Source organism: Mesoplodon bidens, assembly GCF_964165515.1.
Source record: "Mesoplodon bidens genome assembly, chromosome: 9".
NCBI lineage: Eukaryota > Metazoa > Chordata > Mammalia > Artiodactyla > Ziphiidae > Mesoplodon > Mesoplodon bidens.
In genome coordinates this window covers 12718605-12744498 of record NC_138166.1, presented here as the reverse complement: position 1 = coordinate 12744498, position 25894 = coordinate 12718605, and the positions used below count along the sequence as shown (strand labels likewise).

At 39.2% G+C, this 25894-nt stretch overlaps 1 protein-coding gene across 2 annotated transcripts in view; it reads right to left on the bottom strand.

The window, feature by feature from the left end:
• The window catches only part of PRKAR2B (protein kinase cAMP-dependent type II regulatory subunit beta), a 114172-nt gene that overhangs the window by 76225 nt on the left and 12053 nt on the right, over positions 1 to 25894 (bottom strand). For both annotated transcript variants that reach the window (XM_081243894.1, XM_081243895.1), the window contains exon 2: positions 6477 to 6512. In XM_081243894.1, the coding sequence (XP_081100020.1) occupies positions 6477 to 6512 (36 nt within the window). The remainder of the gene's footprint in view (positions 1 to 6476; positions 6513 to 25894) is intronic.

Here is a 25894-nt window from a genome sequence, read left to right as displayed (position 1 = left end):
TAATTTCACCTCTGAATTATTCCAAATGCTAGTTTAGGGAAAATTAGAAGATTTTAGATCTGTTAAAAATATACCATAAAATTCAATGCTCATGTTATGGCTAAAAATTGAAGAGTGGCTAATTATCTACATGTGAAAAGAAAATTAGCCAATTCATAATTTGGAGCTCCATTTTCACTTCTATTATAAGAAATAATGACATATTAGAGCAAGTAATGCTCAACAGCAGTCCGTGAAAGCAATACATGGCAATCAATGGGGCATCGTGACCACACAGTGGACATGCCCATACAATGTAAGAACTCATAAGAGGTGATAACCGGGAACTGCCCCACTGTTGGGGATAACCGTCAGAGCTCTAAAAAAGCAGATTTCAAAATTTCAGGGAGCCATTTTGTGAAAGACAATGACAGCAGAGTCATGACAATTAAATGCAATATAAAATCCTTGGATGAGCTTGAACAAAAAGAGAGAGAGAGAGAGGGAGAGAGGACACAGCAAGACAACTGAGGAACTGGACTCTAGACTATAGATTAGATAACAGCATTGTATCAAAGTTAAATTCCCTGCACATTATATTATTCAGAAAATGTCCTTGTTCTTAGGAGACATGCATGAGGTATTTAGGATTCCTAAAAGGTTCAGTTAAAAAACTAAAAGTGTGCGTCAGTGCATGTGCAAGGAAGGAAAGAAAAGAGCATACAAATGTGGCAAAATAATAACAGCTGGGAAATCTAGATAAAGGGGTTCATTGAACTATTCCTCAAACTTTTCTATAAGCTTGATTTTTTTCAAAATAAAATCCTGAGATTAAAAAAAATTCAGAGAGAGGTCTGACCTCCTGAGAAGGCACTGGCTCAAGATTAACAGGTCATTTCAATTTGTTTTTCAATTCAGAGCCAAAACCACAGAGGAAAATCATTATACTCTTTTTTTAAAAAAAACTTTAATGTACAAACAATAAAAAGAGAGGCCCATATTAAAGGATGAACATCAAATAGTGTTATGACTCTTCAAGGCCTTTTTATGACAGACTAAGACACAGAGTTGAGCATTTTATTGTTTTGTTTTGTCTTAAACTATGTTCAAGAGAGCTGACCACTAACATTTTTGAGAGCCTAGACACTCTGCTTTATAAATACCGTCTAATTTAACCATCATAACAAAAGTGAATACAGCTGCTGTGATCCCAAAATGAAAGAAAATGAAAATAAGGAAGTAACACTCAATGAGGTAAATAACTTACAAGCAAATTTACACAGTAAATGGGTGGTTTGAACTCAGGTCTGCATAACTCTACATCCTAGGGTCTTTCCCATATAATATACTAGATGAACAACAAAGCAACAGAATTGTTGTTTGGTTAAAGTTTTACTCTTCAAAGATTTATTCAGCTACTACCTCTACTACTACCAATAGTTTTTAATAATAATTACAACAATAAATGTTATGTTTCCCATTTTCCACCAAAAAGAATAATCTTCCAAAACAGAAAGTCCATAATAAGTTCTAAGAGAAATTAAATGAAAAACTGTCAGTGTTAACTCTATCAAAACTCTAAAATAGATTATGTATATGACTTCTGTGTATTTAAAAAGACATAAGAAGTGATTACTCAGAGTATAAATGGATTAAAAAAGAACAAAAGCAGTATTTCTTTTTCTTTTCTTTAACAATAGGATTATGGGGTACTGTAAAGTTATGGATGATCATACTGCAATATATAAATATATCAAATCAACATGCTGTATACCTTAAACACACACAATGTTACATGTCAATTATATCTCAATAAAAATATAAGTAAACAAACAAGCAAACAAAGGTTATGGGGTGCTGTCAGGAAGATAACAGAGATACATTTACCTGGATTTCAAAAAACATCTGACAAAATGAAGCAACTGACAAAGGGTTAACCTCCAAAATTTACAAGCAGCTCATGCAGCTCAATATCAAAAAAACAAACAACCCAATCCAAAAATGGGCAGAAGACTTAAATAGACATTTCTCCAGAGAAGATATACAGATTGTCAACAAACACATGAAAGAATGCTCAACATCATTAATCATTAGAGAAATGCAAATCAAAACTACAATGAGATATCATCTCACACTAGTCAGAATGGCCATCATCAAAAAATCTACAAACAATAAATGCTGGAGAAGGTGTGGAGAAAAGGGAACCCTCTTGCACTGTTGGTGGGAATGTAAATTGATACAGCCACTATGGAAAACAGTATGGAGGCTCCTTAAAAAACTAAAAATAGAACTACCATACGACCCAGCAATCTCACTACTGGGTATATACCCTGAGAAAACCATAATTCAAAAAGAGGCATGTACCACAATGTTCATTGCAGCTCTATTTACAATAGCCAGGACACGGAAGCAACCTAAGTGTCCATCGACAGATGAGTGGATAAAGAAGATGTGGCACATATACACAATGGAATATTACTCAGCCATAAAAAGAAATGAAACTGAGTTATTTGTAGTGAGGTGGATGGACCTAGAGTCTGTCATACAGAGTGAGGTAAGTGAGAAAGAGAAAAACAAATACTGTATGCTAACACATATATATGGAATCTAAAAAAAAAAAAGGTCATGAAGAACCTAGGGGCAGGACGGGAATAAAGACGCAGACCTACTAGAGAATGGACTTGAGGACACGGGGAGGGGAAGGGTAAGCTGGGACAAAGTGAGAGAGTGGCATGGACATATATACACTACCAAATGTAAAACCGATAGCTAGCGGGAAGCAGCCGCAGAGCACAGGGAGATCAGCTCGGTGCTTTGTGACCACCTAGAGGGGTGGGATAGGGAGCATTGGGGGGAGGGAGACGCAAGAGGGAAGAGATACAGGAATATATGTATATGTATAGCTGATTCACTTTGTTATAAAGCAGAAACTAACACACCACTGTAAAGCAATTATACTCCAATAAAGATGTTAAAAAAAAAATCTGACAGTTTCATCATCATAAGTTTTGTAGAACTTATCCTATCTACGCTATAAGGCAAGACCCTACTCTTCCAAATGCCCACCTATTTTTATCCATTAATCACACTCCACTATATGCCTTTCATTCCTGAACCAAGTGGAAAACTAACTTATGAAACCCTGAAACCGCTACAAACTCTTAAAATTCTAGGAATGAATTTTGTTTGAAAATACTGAGTGAAACCGATTCCTTTTACTTATAGAAATAAAAACCAACAGGTTTGTGGGCAGGCACTGAAAACACATGAGGAGAGTTCAGCAGAAACAGTGTTATTTATAAAAATGATCTGAAATTATGTATTTGCTAAACACATCCTTAATATAAACATTGCCCTCATCCTCATGAACCATAACAAAAGAAAAAGGTATAAAAGGGAGAAATGTTTTGTCTGAAGTATTCAGGTTGAAATATTTACTTTTGATAGGTGCGGTATGAATATCAAAAGCCAAAACCTCAAAGATGTAGGAAACTCAGTCAAATTAGGAATATATCATAACACACTATTGTTAAATTTTCATTTAATCAAAAGTGATTGAATACGTATAGCACTACACATAGTATATTTATTGTTATAATGTATACATACAGTACTTATTGTTGTAATTATTATTAAAAAATAGACAAGTAAGGGGCTTCCCTGGTGGCACAGCAGTTAAGAATCCACCTGTCAATGCAGGGGACACAGGTTCGATCCCTGGTCCGGGAAGATCCCACATGCCGTGGAGCAACTAAGCCCCTGCGCCACAACTGCTGCGCCTGCGCTCTACAGCCCGCGCGCCACAACTACTGAAGGCCGAGAGCCCGTGCTCCGCAACAAGAGAAGCCACAGCAATGAGAAGCCCGCACCGCAGCGAAGAGTCGCCCCCGCTTGCAGCAACTAGAGAAAGCTCGCGCGCAACAGCGAAGACCCAACGCAGCCAAAAATAAATAAATAAAATAAATAATAAAAAAAGACGAGTAAGAAATAAACTCTTGTATCAAGAAGTAAACTCTTGTATCCTACATTTCTGGTTGACTTATTTTTTTTCCCTTAAATTACAGGTATCACATTATAAATTTAAAGTTATAATTTACTTCTGAAAAGAAGAAGTATTTCTGAATTAAAACTTCATCAGAAAAAGATATCCTGGGCTTCTCTGGTGGCGCAGTGGTTGAGAGTCCGCCTGCCGATGCAGGGGACATGGGTTCGTGCCCCGGTCCGGGAACATCTCACATACCACGGAGCGGCTGTGCCCGTGAGCCATGGCCGCTGAGCCTGCGCGTCCGGAGCCTGTGCTCCGCAACAGGAGAGGCCACAGCAGTGAGAGGCCCGCGTACCACAAAGAAAAAAAAAAAACAGATATCGTAAGAAATATTTTTAATTATCAGATATGAATTTCCCTATTTTAAGTAGATATCTATTGTTTTTATGTTCAGGAAATGCTACTTCAAAAGAAGTTGAAGGCTACTACTGCATTGAATTACTTTTCGCCACTAGATTAAATTAACAAAGAGAACTGCAGAATTTCGTCTCCAAGATGTCTTAAGACAGTTTCTGCTTTCTTTGTCAAAAAAGTTTTAGACAAAGACCATTGTTCTTCTTATCCAAGGCAGTAAATATAATTTTATTTCCCTTGCCTGAAAGACTGAAAATGTGTATAAAATGCTTACCACAGTGCCTGACCCATCAGGGGTATTCCATAAGTCAGTTCTCTTTTCCTTCCAATAATTAATGTCAAAATTCATTCTCATAGTGCTTTCCAGCATGTTATATTATTAGGGTAACAATATTTACACCTTTTAAGACTTTTACAACATGACTCCTGAACGTGATATCATTTCATTTTTCTTTAAATCAAACTGTTCCCTGTTGTTTTCACTGGCATTTCCTATTGCCTGTCACTTGGAATAAATGCAACATTTGACTTGAACGTGTATTTCTTTGCCGGCATTCTAGCTTGTCTACATGTCCAGCCAATCTTGCTGAGATACACTGGACACAGATTTAGCAGTGGTGGTGGGGAGTGAAATAAGGGTGTTTCAAAACGAACCTATATACTAGAGCCCCTGATCCTTCAACTGATGCTAAGTATACTGAACAACAAATATTAATGGAAGTTGCCCAGAAATAAATGTCTCAGGTCAGTTTGAGGCAGAAAGGGAGACAATTTATTCTAAGAGTCTTAACTATGTTCCTACAGAAAGAATCTTACATCACGGAGACAAGATATCACACTACTGATTCTGTCTTATTGTTCCTCTCTGTTTCCACCACCGCTCATGAAAGACTACATATTACACCAGAATATGATCACTCTTGATAGCTCTACTCTGGGATAAAGTCTGACTGATGCCCTACTGACATAAACATAATCTCTCATTCCACGAAAGGCATTATAATCTACACTTTGTTTTCAACATTTAAAATAGATATGCCTCAACATTACAAAAAGCTCAGGAGGATAAAGTAGATACCATCACAATACAGCATATTATCCTAATCCCTGTCCTTTTCCTTATAGACCTGGTCACCACATAATAAGAGTAAATTATACCAGTAACTGCTGACAAATTAAAAATAAAACTCAATCTTAAAACACATTTAATAATATAGCACAGATGGAAATTAGGTAATTTTATGAAACAAATGACTCATTTGTATTATATAAATGTCAAAGATGATCTGTTTGAAATTACTTCTTGTGTTTTTCAACCAAAAAACTCTAGTTATATATAAAAGAAAGTCATTTTCTCAAACCAAACATGGTAGTACTTCACTTGTCCTCTGTCTTTAGAGAAGAAGGTATTTCACAGAAGTGAATTTTCCAAACAATAGTTTATCCATTTCAGCGCCCAAACGCATTTAGGATAGAAATGCTTTCAACTGTGTACTATACTTCCCCACCAATGTAATGTAAGTGGTGTCCAGTATAGTGAACCAAATTTAAGCACCTGTCAATGGTGAAGGTCGCCCTCACTGTGAATATACAGAAGGTTACTGTGGTATCTCTAGGACAGCAATAGCCCCTGGGGCATGAACAAATATAAAGCAATTTCCTCCTATTCTAAATAGGACCCCATGATGACAAGGTCTTATATCGGAGTGTTATGAGTTTTCCCGTCCTTTATTAAAAACTCTCCATCCCTCGCTGTTTTTAGAGTGTCCTTTACCCAAGTTCTAAATTACTTCTTCTAAACTGTGACTGGCAAACCAGATAACCATGTAGATAATAATTTATCAAGAGCAGAAATAAACAAATTGGGGCAAGAGTCTCCATACATTAGCCTCAGTGCACAGTGTGATTTTAAGTTTAGCCACTCAGTGCGTATTTCCAATTATTTCCAAGTTCTTGATTTTATCAGATGGTTGTGTTTTCTGGGAAAATGACTGACAAATAAGTTATTACTCTATAGCAATTATTCTTTTCATACCTTCTTATCCAATCCATTTAAAAAATGTCACCACTAGTGAGCAAAATCCATCATCAGACTTACCTGAGGCACGCCTCGTAAATCGGTTTATTACTGGAGCTGAAAGAGAAAAGCGGAATAATATGATTAGAAAAAATTTTAATTTATCCAAAACCCTGAAAAGGACCTAAATTGTTAAGTGATCCCATAAGTTAAATAGGAGAAAGATATGAATGAATAAATAATGCAAGAAGAAAAACCATTAATATATGAAAATTAAATGTTTAAATTCACTAGTAGCCGAAGAAATATAAATTAAAATCAATATTTCACCTGTTAAATTAGTCCCCCCAACACACTTTAAATGAAAATCCCTAGTTATGTGTGGCTGAAACTACTTAACTGGGACAGTGCCAATCTATATAATATTTCTGTAAACAATTTGGCAATTACATCTAGTGCCATAAAAGATGTGTCTCCTTTAAGAGAGTAACCCTACTTTTAAGAGATTTATCCTAAAGAAATATTACTAGAGAAGGAAAAAGATACACACATGTGTGTGCACACACACACATCTATTCAACAGCGTCATTTTTACAGTGAAAATATTTGGAAACAAAACTAAAAATGCTCACATATACTGATATCATTATTAGCTAAAGGATGGTATATTTGTGGTTTTGACAATTTTTGTGCAATCCAAAGGTCTATGATATGCAAATCTATCTGTGGAAGGCTGCAATTTCAGGCTGGTGTATGGGAGTGCATTGCTCAGCTGGTAAGCCCACCCTTGGCCCACTCCCTGCATTCAACTTAGCTCTGTTGTTTCTTCTTGGTTTTGCTTACAGGTATCTTACAGTTTCAAGACATTAGGTTTTTAAAAACTTTATTTCTTGAGAGAAGCAGGTAAGTTTACAGTTCATATTATATACAGAAAGGACATCATGTATGTTACTGTATATTTTAGTAGCAGGATGTCATGGGTCTACTATGATACTTTTTAATACTTCAATACTTTTTTTTTTTTTTGCGGTACGCGGGCCTCTCACTGTTGTGGCCTCTCCCGTTGCGGAGCACAGGCTCCGGACGCGCAGGCTCAGCGGCCATGGCTCACGGGCCCAGCCGCTCCGCGGCATGTGGGATCTTCCCCGACCGGGGCACGAACCCGTGTCCCCTGCATCGGCAGGCGGACTCTCAACCACTGCGCCACCAGGGAAGCCCACGTCAATACTTTTAAAACAGTAATTATAAAAACTGTTTACACTATGGAAATAGGTCAAGTAAAAAAAGAAGACCTAAAATTTTTGTCAGCATTACGGTTATAGAGCACAAAAAATATAGATGCTTCAGAATAAGTACTAGAAGAAAACTGTCAGATGTTTCACACTAATCCTTGCCAACATTCTATTAAGTAGCAGCACCGCAACATTACTGATGACAACATTTTACAGTAAGGCTCAGAGATATGGATTAGTTTGCTTTAGATCACATAGTCACCCTGTGGCAGAGCTTGAGAATTTGAACTCAGGCACTTCTAGCACCAAAATGCTGCCCCACCAAGAACAGAAAGCAAAAATACTGACGCCTGAAATCACCACGTAACAGGTAAATATTTCCTTCCATATTGATCTCCATTGTTACTAAGGATTAACTGTGTGAAATCATTCACAAACCCAATTATTAAAACATTATAATTTATAGCAAAATTATATACTCTAAACTGAGCAAGAGAAAATTTCCACTATTTATATATCAAAATAATTCAGCCATATAGCTGTAAAGTCACAAATTACTTATATAAAAACCTTTCATCAGGTGAAGTGTACTTATATTTCATATATCACACGCACAAAAAAACTTCCATCAGTTTTCTTGGACACCTTCAACCCCCTTTTTCAGAACTCCTTCAGAACCTAGTCTAAAAAAAGCCTCCCCAGCAAGCTACAAGGACAGGGGAAACTTCAACCACAGGAATGCAGAATAGATAGTGCTGGCTGACCAAGGCAAGATGAAGGTAAAAAGCATATCTCATCCTTGGGGCAAAAAACAGAGCAGACACTCTCCTCCCCCTCTAGTCTCTCTAGACAATGAAATCACAGCACTGTGAGCTTCTGGTTTGAAATGTTGGAACATCTTTGTTCCCTTGGGGTCCCTTAGGTTTCTGTGCCTTTTTTTTTTTTTTTTGGCCACACTGCACGGTTTGTTGGATCTTAGTTCCCTGAGCAGGGATTGAACCCAGCCCCCAGCTGTGAAAGCATGGAGTCCTAACCACTTGGACTGCCGGCGAATTCCCTGTGTCTTTCTGAAGTGTTTAAGGCAGAGATTTTCAACGAAGCGGAACCACCATCTAGGAGGTGTATTCTAAAGTTGTGGGAGCAATTTTTTCAACTGTCACAATAAGTCAGAAGACATCCTTGGCTTGACAGACAACATACAGGATAATCCTATACAACAAAGAACTGTCATGAATCCCAAAACTTTTGTCCTGCACTACTTTCTCATATCCCACTGGACATTCATGTTGGCAAACAAGTCAATTTATAACCACCTGAGCCTAAATTCTACACTGTTTGTACATAAATACGATTATTATATGCAGTTTTAATATACATCAGATTTTCTACAACACAAATACAACATAAGTCAAAGGAATTTGGGGTTTTGGGGGGGTATTTTTGTTTTGTTTGGAATTTTACTAATAGATGTTCATCATTTCAAAAAGGCATGTCACTGCTGTATCACTTGTGGTATCTGAATAACCAGTACGACACACCTGATCAGACTACATTTGCAGCTTTCATATTCTTAGTGATTCTACATGTAAGTGGGAGAATCTAACTCCATTACGTCTTCTTGTGTACATGTAAGCACATACCTACTGAAACACATTTTACTTACTATAAATTAATTGCCTTATTTCTCCTTTATATTTTTGCTAGAAATTATATCAATTTTTAAATTGTGCGTAGAGAAGTTCTATGACCGTGACTTCCATTTCCCAATAGTAAATGGGGCACAGGACTGGGCAGTTAAGAAGATGGGGGCACCAGGCGTGTGGTACCCAGTAGTTAAGGTAAACACTGGGTTTTGACAAAATTACCAAAAATCCAATCCCTCAAAACATATCCCTTCATATCCACTTGCAGGGATGAAACACACATGTTTCCTGTACCAACTCTTGGCAAGCTAACAATAACCTTCACAATTTTTCTAGACTTTTTAGTTTAGTTACCAAAATGGGGAAGAAGATTGAGATGCAGGGTGGAGACTCTGCTGTAAGTAAAGCGACGTGCAGCTGGGCAGGGGGTGCCTGGTGTTTTCTCTCTCAGGAACCCAAGTACAGGGAAGGGGAGCAGGAGGAAGGTGAGGAAGGACGGATGCATCACCGGGCGCCGACTGGGGTCAGGAGGCGTGGGCTCCACTGCTGGCCCCATCGCCTTCCGGGAAACCTTGGATGAATCGTGTAAGTTTGACCTAAATCCTCAATTTAAAAAACATGCAAGGTAAGATCTGCCCTCCTTAATTCAAGGGGAGTTTTATGAAAAATAAATAAACATCTTTGAAAGTGCCCGTAAACTATAAATTCCTATTCAAATATAAGAGACGGATGTTTACTATGAGCTAATATTACCAATCTTAACATTACCTTTTTTGCATATACAAAGTAAACAGCAGCACAAATTCACAAAAAAGTTAATAGATGATGCTTTAAAATGTGCTAAGTCAAATTAGGTTTCCTCAGACTCTTGGTTTCCACCTTTGTATTTTCCTATTCTATAGATATTCTGTAAGTGTATTTATACACACACACACATTAGGAGAATACAGAAGGAAAAATATAGCAAACGTATTATCTGCCTGGAGAAACAAATATGATTTAAGAATATACTAAACGCCCCTAACATTTTAAGGAGATATAACCTAAGATCTTAATGAATCCTAAGGAAAAATACAGAAATGTTTAGATAGGTTTGACTTTCTCCCAAGTGCCATTCCAGCGCAATACGGAGAGTCCTGTGTTCCTATGAATGTCTTTGCGCTTGTCTATCCAGAGATCCCATCAGTTCCCAAACTAGATGGGTCTTAATTCCTCAGCCCCCAGAAGTATAACTGATTCAAGTCTTCTTTAATCCTGGAGTATCCTTACAGGAAAAACTCTCTACTACTTGAGGTGGCTGAATGAGCCTCTCTGTTCCTAGCAGTGAAAACAGCCTCCCACACCTGTGACTGGAGTTCCCCGGAGCCAGCAGGACCTGCTTATCTCTCACCTCTTTATCCCTGAAGCCCAAGATAAGCAGTGCCTGGTAGATAAGAGGCACTGAGTCAACCGCTGTGGCATGAATCAATCAACTCTGTGAAGTAAACAGAGCAAGTCTCCTTGTCCCACTTATTCCACTGTTTATTGGATGTGGATGCCGGGCACTGGGAATGTGACAGAGTCCCTGCCTCTGAAGAGCTTGACCAAGTCAGGGGTATTTTCACATACTATGACTGCAAGGGCTTATGCCACGCACGCAGCTGCCCTAACAGAAAAATTTAGGTAAAAAGAGAAGTTCCGTAGAAGACTAGAAAACTTAAGAAATTCTATAAAAACAAAAGCAGTCAATTGAAAGCATGAACCAATGAGTTTGGCCTTCAGAAAGGAAAGCCAGATTGATAGTCATGCAGATAGTTTGCACCTCTGAGCATAATGCTGGCAGAGAAGTTCCAGGTTAAAGAAATAAGAGCCCTGAGTTGTGATTTATGGTCATTAAACACACACACACACACACACACACAGAGCCACCCTATCTATATTGGAGCCACATTGGTTAAATGGACTTTTGCAGAAGAGTGTTCATATGTCCTGAAGTGAGATGTACACAATAATCTTGGAGTCAGCACAATAATTAGCACCCCTAGCCTCCTATGAGTCGCCTTTTCTAGCAATTAACACTTTCCAAATCTGCTGTCTAAATAAAAGATTCTAGAAATTATGTCAATTGAAACCATGTTAACTAATTATATTTGACAGAATACTTAGCTCAGAGTAAATTAATTTCTCTTATGCCTGGGCTTCAAAAATTAAAACTGAAATAAGGCTCACCCTTGAACCAAGGAAGAATTAATTTTTTTTTTTTTTGCGGTACGCGGGCCTCTCACTGCTGTGGCCTCTCCCGTTGCCGAGCACAGGCTCTAGACGCACAGGTCCAGCGGCCACGGCTCATGGGCCCAGCCGCTCCGCGGCATGTGGGACCCTCCCAAACCAGGGCACAAACCCGTGTCCCCTGCATCAGCAAGCGGTCTCTCAATCACTGCGCCACCAGGGAAGCCCCCTTTACTTTTTTTTTTTTTTTTTGCGATACGTGGACCTCTCACCGTCGTGGCCTCTCCCGTTGAGGAGCACAGGCTCCGGACACAGGCTCAGCGGCCATGGCTCACGGGCCCAGCCGCTCCGCCGCATGTGGGATCCTCCCGGACCCGGGGACAAACCCGTGTCCCCCGCATCGGCAGGCGGACTCCCAACCACTGCGCCACCAGGGAAGCCCCCTTTACTTTTTAATTCATTAGGATTCTACCCTCTTAGGAACAGGAAGAAAAATATAGCTCTAGCTAGCTGAGTCCTAAGGTAGCTAAGCGTATAAAACCACACACAGAGCTGATGCAATACCAATGTCGAGAAAAAGGCTCCCAAATACTTTTGGTATTTTAAAATGTGGGCTCAGAAGAAAAGCAGGAGATGGGAAAGGTCACTGTCAAAACTACATCAATTCAGGGACTTCCCTGGTGGCGCAGTGGTTAAGAATCCACCCGCCAATGCAGAGGACACGGGTTCTAGCCCTGGCCCCGGAAGATCCCACATGCCGCGGACCAACTAAAGCCTGTGCGCCACAACTACTGAGCCTGCACTCTAGAGCCTGTGTTCCACAACTACTGAGCCCGCGCGCCTAGAGCCTGTGCTCTGCAACAAGAGAAGCCACAGCAGTGAGAAGCCCATTTACCGCAACAAAGAATAGCACCGCTCGCTGCAATTAGAGAGGGCCTGCGTGCAGCAACGAAGACCCAATGCAGCCAAAAATAAATTAATTAAAAAAAAAACTACACCAATTCAATCTCTGCTTCTGCATATACTAAAACCGTCTCTTCTAAACTTATGGGATCAAATATGTGAAAGTATGTATGTGCAAAGCAGATTTATGGAAACTAATGTTTTGTTTGTAAGAGTGAACAATCCAGACTAGACCACTAACAATACTAGGAAAACCAAAAGCTCGGAGAGTTTGAACTGTCACACATCCCTGAAGTCACACTAAAACAGAGCCAGAAAAGGGTAATTAAGAAAAATAAAGGGCTCTGAAATGAAGACTAACTGAGAAAACAATCAGGGGAATGTGATTAAGGTTGGCCTAATCATAAAAGTACAGTTTTAGAAAATACCATATTCAAATCCTCCCCCTTGTCTTCACAGAATTAAGATGTTCCTGCTATTCTAGGCTCAGCTCAAATGTCTCCTCCTAAAGAAGCCTCTCTCTAAACATTCTCCAGGTCCTCTCAATCACATCATCCTGCTTTTCTTCCAAGCATTATCAGAAGATGTCTAGTACATTATGTTTACTGTGTTTTTTTGCACCCTAGTGAGACGGCAGTGTCCTTCCTTGTCTGTTTTACTACTGTATCTCCAGTGCCTAGAACACTGCTTGATATAATATGTATTTGGTTCAACAAATACTGAATGAAAAGTGCTAATGAAAAATTCATAAAATAAGGGTATTCCCTGATACTTACAGATTATTTGGACAAATGGAAGTGATAATTTATATACATATTATATTTATAAAACCCATAAATTAAAATACACTACCGGCTGAAATGTAAAACAGACTTAAAAACAGCAGACCTTGACTGACTGGCATTTGGCTTTTCGTACAAGCAGCAAAAAGAAGTCCAATTTATGCCCCATAACTACAAAAATGTAACCCAGATGCTAGTTTCCAGCACAAATAGTGAAAAATTTCACAAGATAATCAGTGCAGAAAGCAATGGCACTTCTCAATTAAAATGTGGAAAAGAGGATTTCAAAAGCATCCATGTTTCCAACGGTTTTATTTTTAATCAGGGTGAAACTGACATACAATGAAATGCACAACTCACTGAGTTCTGACACATGCATACACCTTTATAACCAACACTCCAATCAAGATATAAAACATTTCCAACACCCTGGAAAGGTTCCACAAGCCCCCTTACGGTCAATTCCCACTATCCCTTAGGAAACTACTGTTAGGATTTCTACCACGATAGCTTAGTTTTGCCTGTCCATGAATTTCATATAAATGTGAGATTTATTCTCACTGTTGAGAGGATCAATAGTTCTTTTTTATTGCTGAGTGGTATTTCATTGTGTGAATGCACTACAATTTGTTTATTCATTCTCCTGTTTTTTTTTTTTTTCCAGTTTGGGCTACTGTGAATAAAACTTCTATAAATATTTTTATACAAATCGTTTTGTGAACATATACATTTGCTTTTCTTAAGCAGATGCCTAGAGTGGGAATGCTGGTTCATAGGTGAGTGAATGTTTAACCTTATAAAAACCTGCTGATTTCCTAAAGGTTTGTACCATTTCATACTCTCATAGGTAATAAACAAGAGTTCCAGTTGCTCTATCTCTTTGCTAACATAAGGTATGTCATCTTATTTTAGCCATTCTTGTGTTCAGTGGCAACTCACTGTGGTTTTAATGTTAATTTCCTTAATAACTAAAAATACTGAGCACCCTCCCATGGGCTTATTGGTCATTAAGTTTTTGTTTTTTTTTAAATAAAACAGGTTTATTAATTAAAGGACTTCCCAAGTCTTTAGTACTCCAAATGACATTTGTTTTTTTGGGTTTGTTTGTTTGCTTGTTTGTTTTGTGGTACGCGGGCCTCTCACTGTTGTGGTCTCTCCCATTGTGGAGCACAGGCTCCGGACGCACAGGCTCAGCGGCCATGGCTCACGGGCCCAGCCGCTCTGCGGCATGCGGGATCTTCCCAGACCGGGGCACAAACCTGTGTCCCCTGCATCGGCAGGCGGACTCTCAACCACTGCGCCACCAGGGAAGCCCTTTTGGGTTTTTTTAATAGATCTCTGTTGGAGTATAATTGCTTCACAATACTGTGTTGTTCTGTTGCTCAACAAAGAGGATCAGCCGTATGCATACACATGTCCCCATATCCCCCCCCTTTTGAGCCTCCCTCCCATCCTCCCTATCCCAGCCCTCTAGGTCATCACAAAGCACTGAGTTGATTTCCCTGTGCTATGGTGCTGCTTCCCACCAGTCAACTATTTTACATTCGGTCGTGTATATATGTCGATGTTACTCTCACTTTGCCCCAGCTTCGCCCTCCCACCCATGTCATCAAGTCCATTTTCTATGTCTACCTCTTTATTCCTGTCCTGCAACTAGGTTCATCAGTACCATTTTTTTGTTTTCTTAGATTCCATATATATGCATTAGCATATGGTATTTGTCTTTCTCTTTCTGACTTACTTCACTCTGTATGACAGACTCTAGGTCTATCCACCTCACTACAAATAACTCAGTTTCATTTCTTTTTATGGCTGAGTAATATTCCATTGTATATATGTGCCACATCTTCTTTATCCATTCATCTGTCAATGGACATTTAGGTTGGTTCCATGTCCTGGTTATCGTAAACAGTGCTGCAATGAACATTGTGGTACATGCCTCTTTTTGAATTATGGTTTTCTCAGGGTATATGCCCAGTAGCGGGATTGCTGGATCATATGGTACTTCTACTTTTAGTTTTTTAAGGAACCTCCATACTGTTTTCCATAGTGGTTGTATCAATTTACATTCCCACCAACAGGGCAGGAGGATTCCCTTTTCACCACACCCTTTCCAGAATTTATTGTTTCCAGGTTTTTTGATACTGGCCATTCTGACAAGTGTGTGGTGATACCTCATTGTAGTTTTGATTTGCATTTCTCTAATAATTAGTGATGTTGAGCAGCTTTTCATGTGTCTCTTGGCCACCTGTATGTCTTCCTTAGTGAAATGCCTATGTAGGTCTTCTGCCCATTTTTTAACTGGAGTGTTTGCTTTTTTGATATTGAGCTCCATGAGCTGTTTGTATATTCTGGAGATTAATCCTTTGTCTGTTGTTTCATTTACAAATACTTTCTCCCATTCTGAGGGTTGTCTTTTCGTCTTGTTTATGGTTTCCTTTGCTGTGCAAAAGCTTTAACTTTCATTAGGTCCCATGTGTTTATTTTTGTTTTTATTGCCATTACTATAGGAGGTGGATCAAAAAAGATCTTGCTGTGATTTATGTCAAACAGTATTCTTCCTATGTTTTCCTCTAAGAGTATTATAGTGTCCAGTCTTACATTTAGGTCACTAATCCATTTTGAGTTTATTTTTGTGTATGGTGTTAGGGAGTGTTCTAATTTCACTCTTTTACATGTAGCTGTCCAGTTTTCCCAGCACCACTTAGTGAAGAGACTGTCTTTTCTCCATTGTATATCCTTGCCTCTTTTGTCATAGATTAGTTGACCATAGGTGCGTGGGTTTATCTCTGGGCTTTCTATCCTGTTCCATTGATCTATATTTCTGTTTTTGTGCCAATACCATACTGTCTTGATGACTGTAGCTTTGTAGTATAGTGTGAAGTCAGGGAGCCTGATTCCTCCAGCTCCGTTTTTCTTTCTCAACATTGTTTTGGCTATTTGGGGTCTTCTGTGTTTCCATACGAATTGGAAAATTTTCTGTTCTAATTCTGTGAAGAATGCCATTGGTAATTTGATAGGAACTGTACTGAATCTGTAGATTGCATTGGGTAGTATAGTCATTTTCACAATATTGATTCTTCCAATCCAAGAACATGGTATATTCCTCCAACTGTTTATGTCACCTTTGATTTCTTTCATCAGTGTTTTATAGTGTTCTGAGTACAAGTTTTTTGCCTCCTTAGGCAGGTTTATTCCTAGGTATTTTATTCTTTTTGTTGCAGTGGTAAATGGGAGTGTTTCCTTAATTTCTCTTTCTGATTTTTCGCTGTTGGTGTATAGGAATGCCAGAGATTTCTGTGCATTAATTTTGTATCCCACAATCTTACCAAATTCATTGATTAGTTCCAGTAGTTTTCTGGTGTCATCTTTAAAATTTTCTACGTATAGTGTCATGTCATCGGCAAACAGTGACAGTTTTACTTCTGATTTGGATTCATTTTTTCTCTGATTGCTGTGCATAGGACTTCCAAAACTATGTTGGATAAGAGTGGGGAGAGTGGACATCCTTGTCTTGTTCCTGATCTTAGAGCAAATGCTTTCAGTTTTTCACCATTGAGAATGATGTTTGCTGTAGGTTTGTCGTATATGGCCTTTATTATGTTGAGGTAGGTGCCCTCTATGCCCACTTTCTGGAGAGTTTTTATCATAAATCGATGTTGAATTTTGTCAAAAGCTTTTTCTCCATCTATTGAGATGATCATATGGTTCTTCTTCTTCAGTTTGTTAATATGGTGTATCACATTGATTGATTTGCATATATTGAAGAATCCTTGCATCCCTGGGATAAATCCCACTTGATCATGGTGTATGATCCTTTTAATGTGCTGTTGAATTCTGTTTGCTAGTATTTTGTTCAGGATTTTTGCATCTATGTTCATCAGTGATATTGGTCTATAATTTTCTTTTTTTGTGATATCTTTTTCTGGTTTTGGCATCAGGGTGATAGTGGCTTTGTAGAATGAATTTGGGAGTGTTTCTCTCTCTGCAATTTTTTGGGAGAGTTTGAGAAGGATAGGTGTTAGCTCTTCTCTAAATGTTTGATAGAATTTGCCTGTGAAGCCATCTGGTCCTGGACTTTCGTTTGTTGGAAGATTTTTAATTACAGTTTCAATTTCATTACTTGTGATACGTCTGTTAATATTTTCTAATTCTTCCTGGTTCAGTCTTGGAAAATTGTACCTTTCCAAGAATTTGTCCATTTCTTCTCTCTCTAGTTGTTTTAAGTGTAGGGTTAGATTGTTTATTTGAGATTTTTGTTTCTTGAGGTGAGACTGAATTGCTATAAACTTCCCTCTTAGAACTGCTTTTGCTGCGTCCCATAGGCTTTGGGTCATCGTGTTTTCATTGTCATTTGTTTCTATGTATTTTTAAATTTCTTCTTTGATTTCTTCAGTGATCTCTTGGTTATTTAGTAGTGCACTGTTTAGCCTCCATGTATTTGTGTTTTTTTACAGTTTCTTTCCTGTAATTGATTTCCAATCTCATAGCGCTGTGGTCAGAAAAGATGCTTGATACGATTTCATTTTCTTAAATTTTCCAAGGCTTGATTATCAGTGACCCAAGATGTGATCTGTCCTGAAGAACGTTCCACGTGCACTTGAATAGAAAGTGTATTCTGGCACCTTTGGTTGGAATGTTCTATAAATATTAGATCTGCTCTATTGTGTCATTTAAAGCTTGTGTTTCTCTATTTATTTTCTGTTTGGATGATCTGTCCATTGGTGTAAGTGGGGTGTTAAAGTCCCCTACTATTATTGTGTTACTGTCCATTTCTCCTTTCATGGTTGTTAGCACATGCCTTATGTATTCAGGTGCTCCTATGTTGGGTGCATAAACATTTATAATTGTTATACCTTCTTCTTGGATTGATCCTTTGATCATTATGTAGTGTCCCTCCTTATCTCTTGTAACAGTCTTTATTTTAAAGTCTATTTTACCTGATACAAGTATTGCTACTCCAGCTTTCTTTTGATTTCCATTTGCATGGAATATCTTTTTCCATCCCTTCACTTTCAGTCTGTATGTGTCCCTAGGTCTGAAGTGGGTCTCTTGTAGACAGCATATATATGGGTCTTGTTTCTGTATCCATTCAGCAAGTCTGTATCTTTTGGTTGGGACAATTAATCCATTTACATTCAATGTTATTATTGATATGTATGTTCCTATTACCATTTACTTAATTTTGGGGTTTTTTTTGTGGGTCTTTTTCTTCTCTTGTGTTTCCTGCTTAGATAAGTTTCTTTAGCATTTGTTGTAAAGCTGGTTTGGTGGTGCTGAATTCTCTTAGCTTTTGCTTGTCTGAAAAGCTTTTGACTTATCCGTTGAATCTGAATGAGATCCTTGCTGGGTAGAGTAATCTTGGTTGTAGGTTTTCCTCTTTCATCACTTTAAGTATATCCTGCCACTCCCTTCTGGCCTGCAGAGTTTCCACTGAAAAATCAGCTGATAACCTTACGGGGATTCCTTTGTATGTTATTTTTTGTTTCTCCCTTGCTGCTTTTAATATTTTTTGTTTGAATTTAATTTTTGTTAGTTTGATTAATATGTGTCTTGGTGTGTTTTTCCTAGGGTTTATCTTGTATGGGACTCTCTGTGCTTCCTGGACTTGGTTGACTATTTCCTTTCCCATGTTGGGGAAGTTTTCAAGTATAATCTCTTCTAATATTTTCTCAGACCCTTTCTTTTTCTCTTTTTCTTCTGGGACCCCTAGAATTCGAATGTTGGTGTGTTTAGTGTTGTCCCAGAGGTCTCTGAGATTGTCTTCAATTCTTTTCATTTTTTTTTTCTGCTCCTCAGCAGTTATTTCCACCATTTTGTCTTCCAGCCCATTTAATTGTTCTTCTGCCTCAGTTATTCTGTTATTGATTTTTCCTAGTGTTGTTCATCTGTTTGTTCTTCTAGATCTTTGTTAAACATTTTTTGTATTTTCTCAATCCATGCCTCCATTCTATTTCCACGATTATGGATCACCTTTACTATCATTATTCTGAATTCTTTTTCAAGTAGATTGCCTATTTCCTCTTCATTTATTTGGTCTTGTAGGTTTTTACCTTGCTCCTTCATCTCTGATATATTTTTTTGCTGTGTCTTTTTTTTTTTTTTTTATGAGTAGGATTGTGTTCTTGTCTTACTGGTTGTTTGGCCTGAGGCTTCTAACACTAGTATTTGTAGGCTATTGGGTAGAGCTGGGTCTTGATGCTGAGATGAGGAACTCCATGAGACCTCACTCAGATGAATATTCCCTGGGGTCTGAGGTTCTCTGTTAGTCCAGTGGTTCAGACTCAGAGCTCCCACTACAGGAGCTTTGGCCTGACCCTGGGCTCGTGAACCAAGATCCTGCAAGCCACCTGGGGCAGCAAAAACAACAAACAAAAAAACACAATAATAACAAAGAAAAAAATAAAATTAGACTAGGAAACTAACAGATATGTTAGGAAGAATACAAAAATAAAAATATAGATGAATTAACAACCGGAAGGTACATCAGTACCACAATAGTAAAAAAGAGGAGGGAAAATTTTAAAAAAGGTGGGTGGGGAAGGCCTTGGCTGTGGAGGGTGGGGCCTAAGCAAGGGTGAGGTTTGGGTGGTGGGCGGGGCCAATGCTCAGGACCCACAGGGCTGGAAAAGGCTCTGGTGGCTCTGGGGGGCGGGGCTCTGGCTCAAGGAACAGAAGGGGCCCAGGCGTGCCCCCCCACCCCTGGTCTCAGAGGGCAGCGGACCTCACCTGGGAGTCCAGCAGGCTTCCTGGGCTTGAGTGTGCGGGGCAAATGCCCTCCTCTCTCCTGCTCCTCCAGTCTGGGAGGGCCCCTCCCACCTGCCTCTCCTGATCTCCCTTGCCTCCCTCCTATGCCCCCAAGGACCCACACAGCCTGGAGGGGACTTAGAGGGCAGGGGACTCGCCTGGGAGCTCAGCAGGCTCCCTGGGCCTGAGTGGGCAGGGCAATTGCCCTCTGCTTCTCACCCACTCCTCCTGGAGGGCCCCTCCCACCTGCCTCTCCTGGTCCCCCCAGCCTCCCTCCTATGCCCCTAGGACCCATGCGGACTGGAAGGGGGTTTGGAGGGGGGATACCGGCCTGGGAGCTCAGCAGGCTCCCCAGCCCGAGTGGGCCAGGCAATTGTCCTCCGCTCCTCTCCCGCTCTTCCTGGAGAGTCCCTCCCACCTGCCTTTCCTCATCTCCCCAGCCTCAGGGGCACCGATCCTGTCTGGCCTCCACTTTTCCTTTCCCCTCAGTCCCCTTACAACCTACCGGTTCACTCTGGGGTTCTTCCTGTCTCCTTGGGTGTCAAGAGTCCCCCACTATGGGCTGGCAGGCGCCCTAGTTGTGGGGAGACACTAACTCCACGTCTTCCCACGTGGCCATCTTCTTTTATGTCTTCTTTATTAAACTATTTAGGTCTTTTGCTCAGTTTGATTTTGCTCAGATTGATGGGCTTTTTGTTATTGAGTTTTCACAGTTCTTTTATATATTCTCAGTAACAACTAATTAGAATATGTAATAGAAAAATATCCCAGTTATAATAACAACAAAAACAATATGTTACTTAGAAATAAAACTAAGAAAAGACAAGAAAATCCTTTATGGAGAAAATGATAAAACACTGAAGAAATGAAAGGAAGACCGGATAAATGGAGATATGCAATGTTCATGGAATATTTATGTCTCCAAATTTGTTTATAAATTCCAACAAACACCTAATAAAGTTTTTCTCATCATTGAAGAAGCTTATCCTAAAAGTTCTGTGGAATAATAAAAGCCCAGGAATAGCTAAACAATTCTGAAGAAAAATAAGGTGGACGTACTTACTTACCACATATCAGGACCATATAAAGTTATGTTAGGAGAAAGAGAGAGTAATGAAAGACTGGACAAACCAACAGAACAGAATAGACTGTAAGTACCTTCACATAAAAATGGAAAATTGATGTTTAAAAATCAGTGGGGGAAAAAAGTCAATAAATGATGCATATTTTAAAAAAATGAAATGAGATTCTCATCTCATACCAGGCACAAAAATAAATTATAGATGGATTAAAACCTTAAGCGTGAAACTAAAGACTTTTTCACTTTTACAAGAAAATGAAGAGCTTATCTTTTTAATTCGAGGTAGAGATAGATTCCTTAAGGCACAAAAAAGTATAAGTATAAAGGAAAGGATTAATGTTAGGCTACAATAAAATCAGGAAATTCTGTTCTTGAGTGAAATGGTATGAACATGAATGAAAAGAGTGAAATAGGTGAGGGAAATTAAGAGGTACAAGCTTCCAGTTACAAAACATGGGGAAGAAATGTACAGCATGGGGAATACAGTCAATAAAAATGTAATTATCTTTGCATGGCAACAGATGGTAACTAGACTTATCATGGTAATCATTCTGCAATGTATACAAATACTGAATCACTATGTTGTGCACCAGGAACTAACATAGTGTTGTAGGTCCATTATACTTCAACAAACAAATAAATAGACTCATAGAAAAAGAGATCAGATTTGTGGTTACCAGAGGCAAGGGTTGAGGGGATGGGCAACTGGATGAAGATGGTCAAATGGTATAAATTTCCAGTTATAGGATAAATAAGTACTAGGGATGTAATGTACAATGTGATTAATATAATCAACACTGCTGTGTGCTACGTATGGAAGTTGTTAAGAGAGTAAATCCTAAGCGTTGTCATCACAAGGAAAAAATACATTTTTCTTTTCCTTTTACATCTATATGAGATGATGGATGTTCACTAAACCTATTGCGGTCATCAGTTCATGATGTACTTAAGTCAGATCATTATGCGGTACACCTTAAACTTGTACAGTGCTGTATGTCAATTACATCTCAATAACACTGGAAGAGAAAACAAAGGAAATTCTGTTCAACCTACATAAACAAAATGAAAAGACAAGCCCAAAACTGGGAGAAGATTGTTTTCAATGCATGTTACCAACAAAGGATTAGTAACCAGAACTAATGGAAGGAAGAACTAGTGGAAGGAAGGAAGGAAGGAGGGAGGGAGGCAGGGAGGGAGGGAGGGAGAGAGGGGAAAGGAAAGGAGAGGAGAGGAGAGGAGACACTCCTACAAATCAGTAAGAACAACACAGACAGGAAAAATGACAATAAAAAAAACTTTTTTCACAGAAGATGAACTAGAGATATGATCAATGAACATAAAAAAGATGGTCAAGATCACTAGTAATCAGGGAAAAGCATATTCAATTTACAATGAGATTCCAATTTAACATCTGTCTTTTTGGCAAAGATGGTTAAAATCTGACAATATCAAATGGTCGCTTGAATGTGGAGAACCAAGAACTCTTATACTACTGCTGAGAGTATAAACTAGTATAACAGCTTTGCAAATATGGCAATATGACGTGCAGTAAAAGCTGGGCATTCCCTACAACCAGCCTTTCTACGCTTACGTATATACCCTAGAACTGCAGTCCTCAAACTTTGTGGCCTCAAAACCTCTTTACACTCTTAAAAATTATTTGCTTAGGGCTTTCCTGGTGGTGCAGTGGTTGAGAGTCCGCCTGCCGATGCAGGGGACACGGGTTCATGCCCCGGTCCGGGAAGATCCCACATGCCGCGGAGCGGCTGGGCCCGTGAGCCATGGCCGCTGAGCCTGCGCGTCCAGAGCTCGTGCTCCGCAACGGGAGAGGCCACAACAGTGAGAGGCCCACGTACTGCAAAAAAAATCAAAAAAAAACCCAGAAACAAAATTATTTGCTTATATGGGTTATAGTCATCAATATATAGTGTTTAAGAAATTAAAATTATTTAAAAAATATTATTTCACTTAAAATTAACAAGACGATTATGTGTTACGATAAATAACATTTTTATGGAAAATAACTATATTTTCCAAAACAAAAAAATTAATAAGAAGAATGACTCTGTTTTACCTTTCTGCAAATCTAGTATAATAGAAGACAGTTGGGTTCTCATATCTGCTTCTGCATTCAATCTGTTGCAATATCATACATTATGCAGCCTCTGAAAAACTCCACTATATACTTCTGAGAGAATGGGAGGGCGGGGGGAAAGGACAAAGAACTTATTATTATAGTTTTCACTCCACAGACTCCCTGAAAAAGTCAAGGAGTGGGAGATGAATGGTTCTCCAGGGGTCCTCACACTTCAAAAAACTCTAGTACCTTTGCATAATACACATACATGCGCACACACACACATTATGCTCACTGCAGCACTGTAATAACAAATAGTTAGAAACAAGCAAAGTAGTTATCAAAGAATGGATAAAGTGTCTACTTATATAAGGGTATACTAATAGGAGTTTAAAAAAAATGAACAAGAGCTACATGAATCAATGAAACATTACCTCAAGCACTGTTCTCAAAACCAAGCTGAAGGATGATAATTTACATAAATGAAACTTTCATAAGTGGCACAATTTATATGAACTTTGAATACATGCAAAATATCATTATTTCTAATCTATGAATAAATGCCTTTGTAGTAAGAGTACAAAAACATACATAGGAAGTATAAACACCAAATTCATCATAGTGGTGGTTATCTATGGAGAAGGAAGTTAAGAGAACGGGATAAGAGAAGGGTACACAAGGAGACTCCTACTGTACATGTGATATTTTCTTCAAAGTAAAAAAACTGAAGCGTTAAAATCTGTTAGAGACAGGGGATGGCTCATGTGAGTGTTCCTTATTTAGTGTCTGTTCATTTCTGTATATTGGCAATATTTCATAATTTTTAAAAAAAGAGAAGAGGGAGGGAGGAATGGAGGGAGGGAGAGGGAAGAAGAGGGAGAGAGGGAAAGAGAAAATTTCTGCTCTGCTTGGTTTTGGAGATAAAAATCTCTCAGTATACTCAATACTATCAGCCCAACCAGATTAATTCACACTGCTTTTTTTTTTTTTTACTTTATTACCTTTGACATATAAAAATTACATATATTTAAGGTGTGCAACTTGATTTTTGTTTGTTTGTTTGTGGTACGCGGGCCTCTGACTGCTGTGGCCTCTCCCGTTGCGGAGCACAGGCTCCGGACGCGCAGGCTCAGCGGCCATGGCTCACGGGCCCAGCCACTCCACGGCATGTGGGATCTTCCCGGACCGGGGCACGAACCCAGGTCCCCTGCATCGGCAGGCGGACTCTCAACCACTGCGCCACCAGGGAAGCCCTGATGTTTTGATATATGTATACACTGTGAAAAGATCATCCCAATCAAGCTAAATAATTTAACCATCACCTCTACAGTCACCACTCTGTGTGTGTGTGTGTGTAGTGTGTGTGTGTGTGTGTGTGTGTTAAGATTTAACTTAAGATCTATCCTCTCAGCAAATTTCAAGTACACAATACAGTATTGGTAACTGTCACCATGCTATATACATTAGATCCCAGAACTCATTCATCTTGTATAACTGAAGCCTTGTACCCTTTTAATGCTAAATGTGCTCCTAAAATATATTTCACTAAATATCCTTTCTGCAAATGCATTTTTCTTAAAATCTGAACACTAAAATACCTTCTGAATTCTTTTTAAGAAGTTATAAGGAAATTATTTTAAGGTATTATGAGGAATCAAAGATCATAATATTGCTTAGTTGGTAAACTGTTGTTAATGACAGTCAAATAAGATATCAAGGACTTCCCTGGTGGCACAGTGGTTAAGAATCCGCCTGCCAATGCTGGGGACACAGGTTCGAGCCAGTCAAATAAGATATCGAGGACTTCCCTGGTGGCACAGTGGTTAAGAATCTGCCTGCCAATGCAGGGGACACGTGGTCGAGCCCTGGTCCGGGACGATCCCACATGCCACAGAGCAACTACGCCCGTGCGTCACAACTACTGAGCCTGCGCTCTGCAGCCCACGATCTACAACTACTGAGCCCACGTGCCACAACTACTGAAGCCCACGCACCTATAGCCCGTGCTCCACAACAAGAAGCCACCACAATGAGAAACCAGTGTGCTGCAACTAGAGAAAGCCCATGCACAGCAACAAAAAGACCCATGCAGCCAAAAATAAAATTAAAAAAAAAAAACTAACGTTAAAAAATCAATGACAGGGCTTCCCTGGTGGCACAGTGGTTGAGAATCTGCCTGCTAATGCAGGGGACACGGGTTCGAGCCCTGGTCTGGGAAGATCCCACGTGCCGCGGAGCAACTGGGCCCGTGAGCCACAACTACTGAGCCTGTGCGTCTGGAGCCTGTGCTCCGCAACAAGAGAGACCGCGATAGTGAGAGGCCCGCGCACCACGATGAAGAGTGGCCCCCACTTGCCACAACTAGAGAAAGCCCTCGCACAGAAACAAAGACCCAACACAGCCAAAAATAAATAAATAAACAAATGTGGGTTTAAAAAAAAAAAATCAATGACACGTTAAAAAAAAAAATCGAAGACCTGTGAATAACTCTGTGTAAAAGCAAAGATATCCAAAAGAACTGTCTTTTTTTTTTTGAAATCTATTAAAATAGCAATTTGTAGTGGAGCAAGTACAGAATGATGGGTTTTCAGAATAAAACCACATTCTAATGTAAAACTTAGGTATAAAAGTTTCTCCCACCATGAGCTTACTTTCATAAATATTATGATATGAGGAAATGGCAACAAGCTGTCAAGTTAATACAACCAATTTTTTCCAATTAATTTATATTTCAGGCACATATTCATGTTTTTTACTATAAGCATCTGCCTCATTTAAATTAAGTAACTATTTTCAATATCCCTACTTACTCTTTCCCAAGTTTGT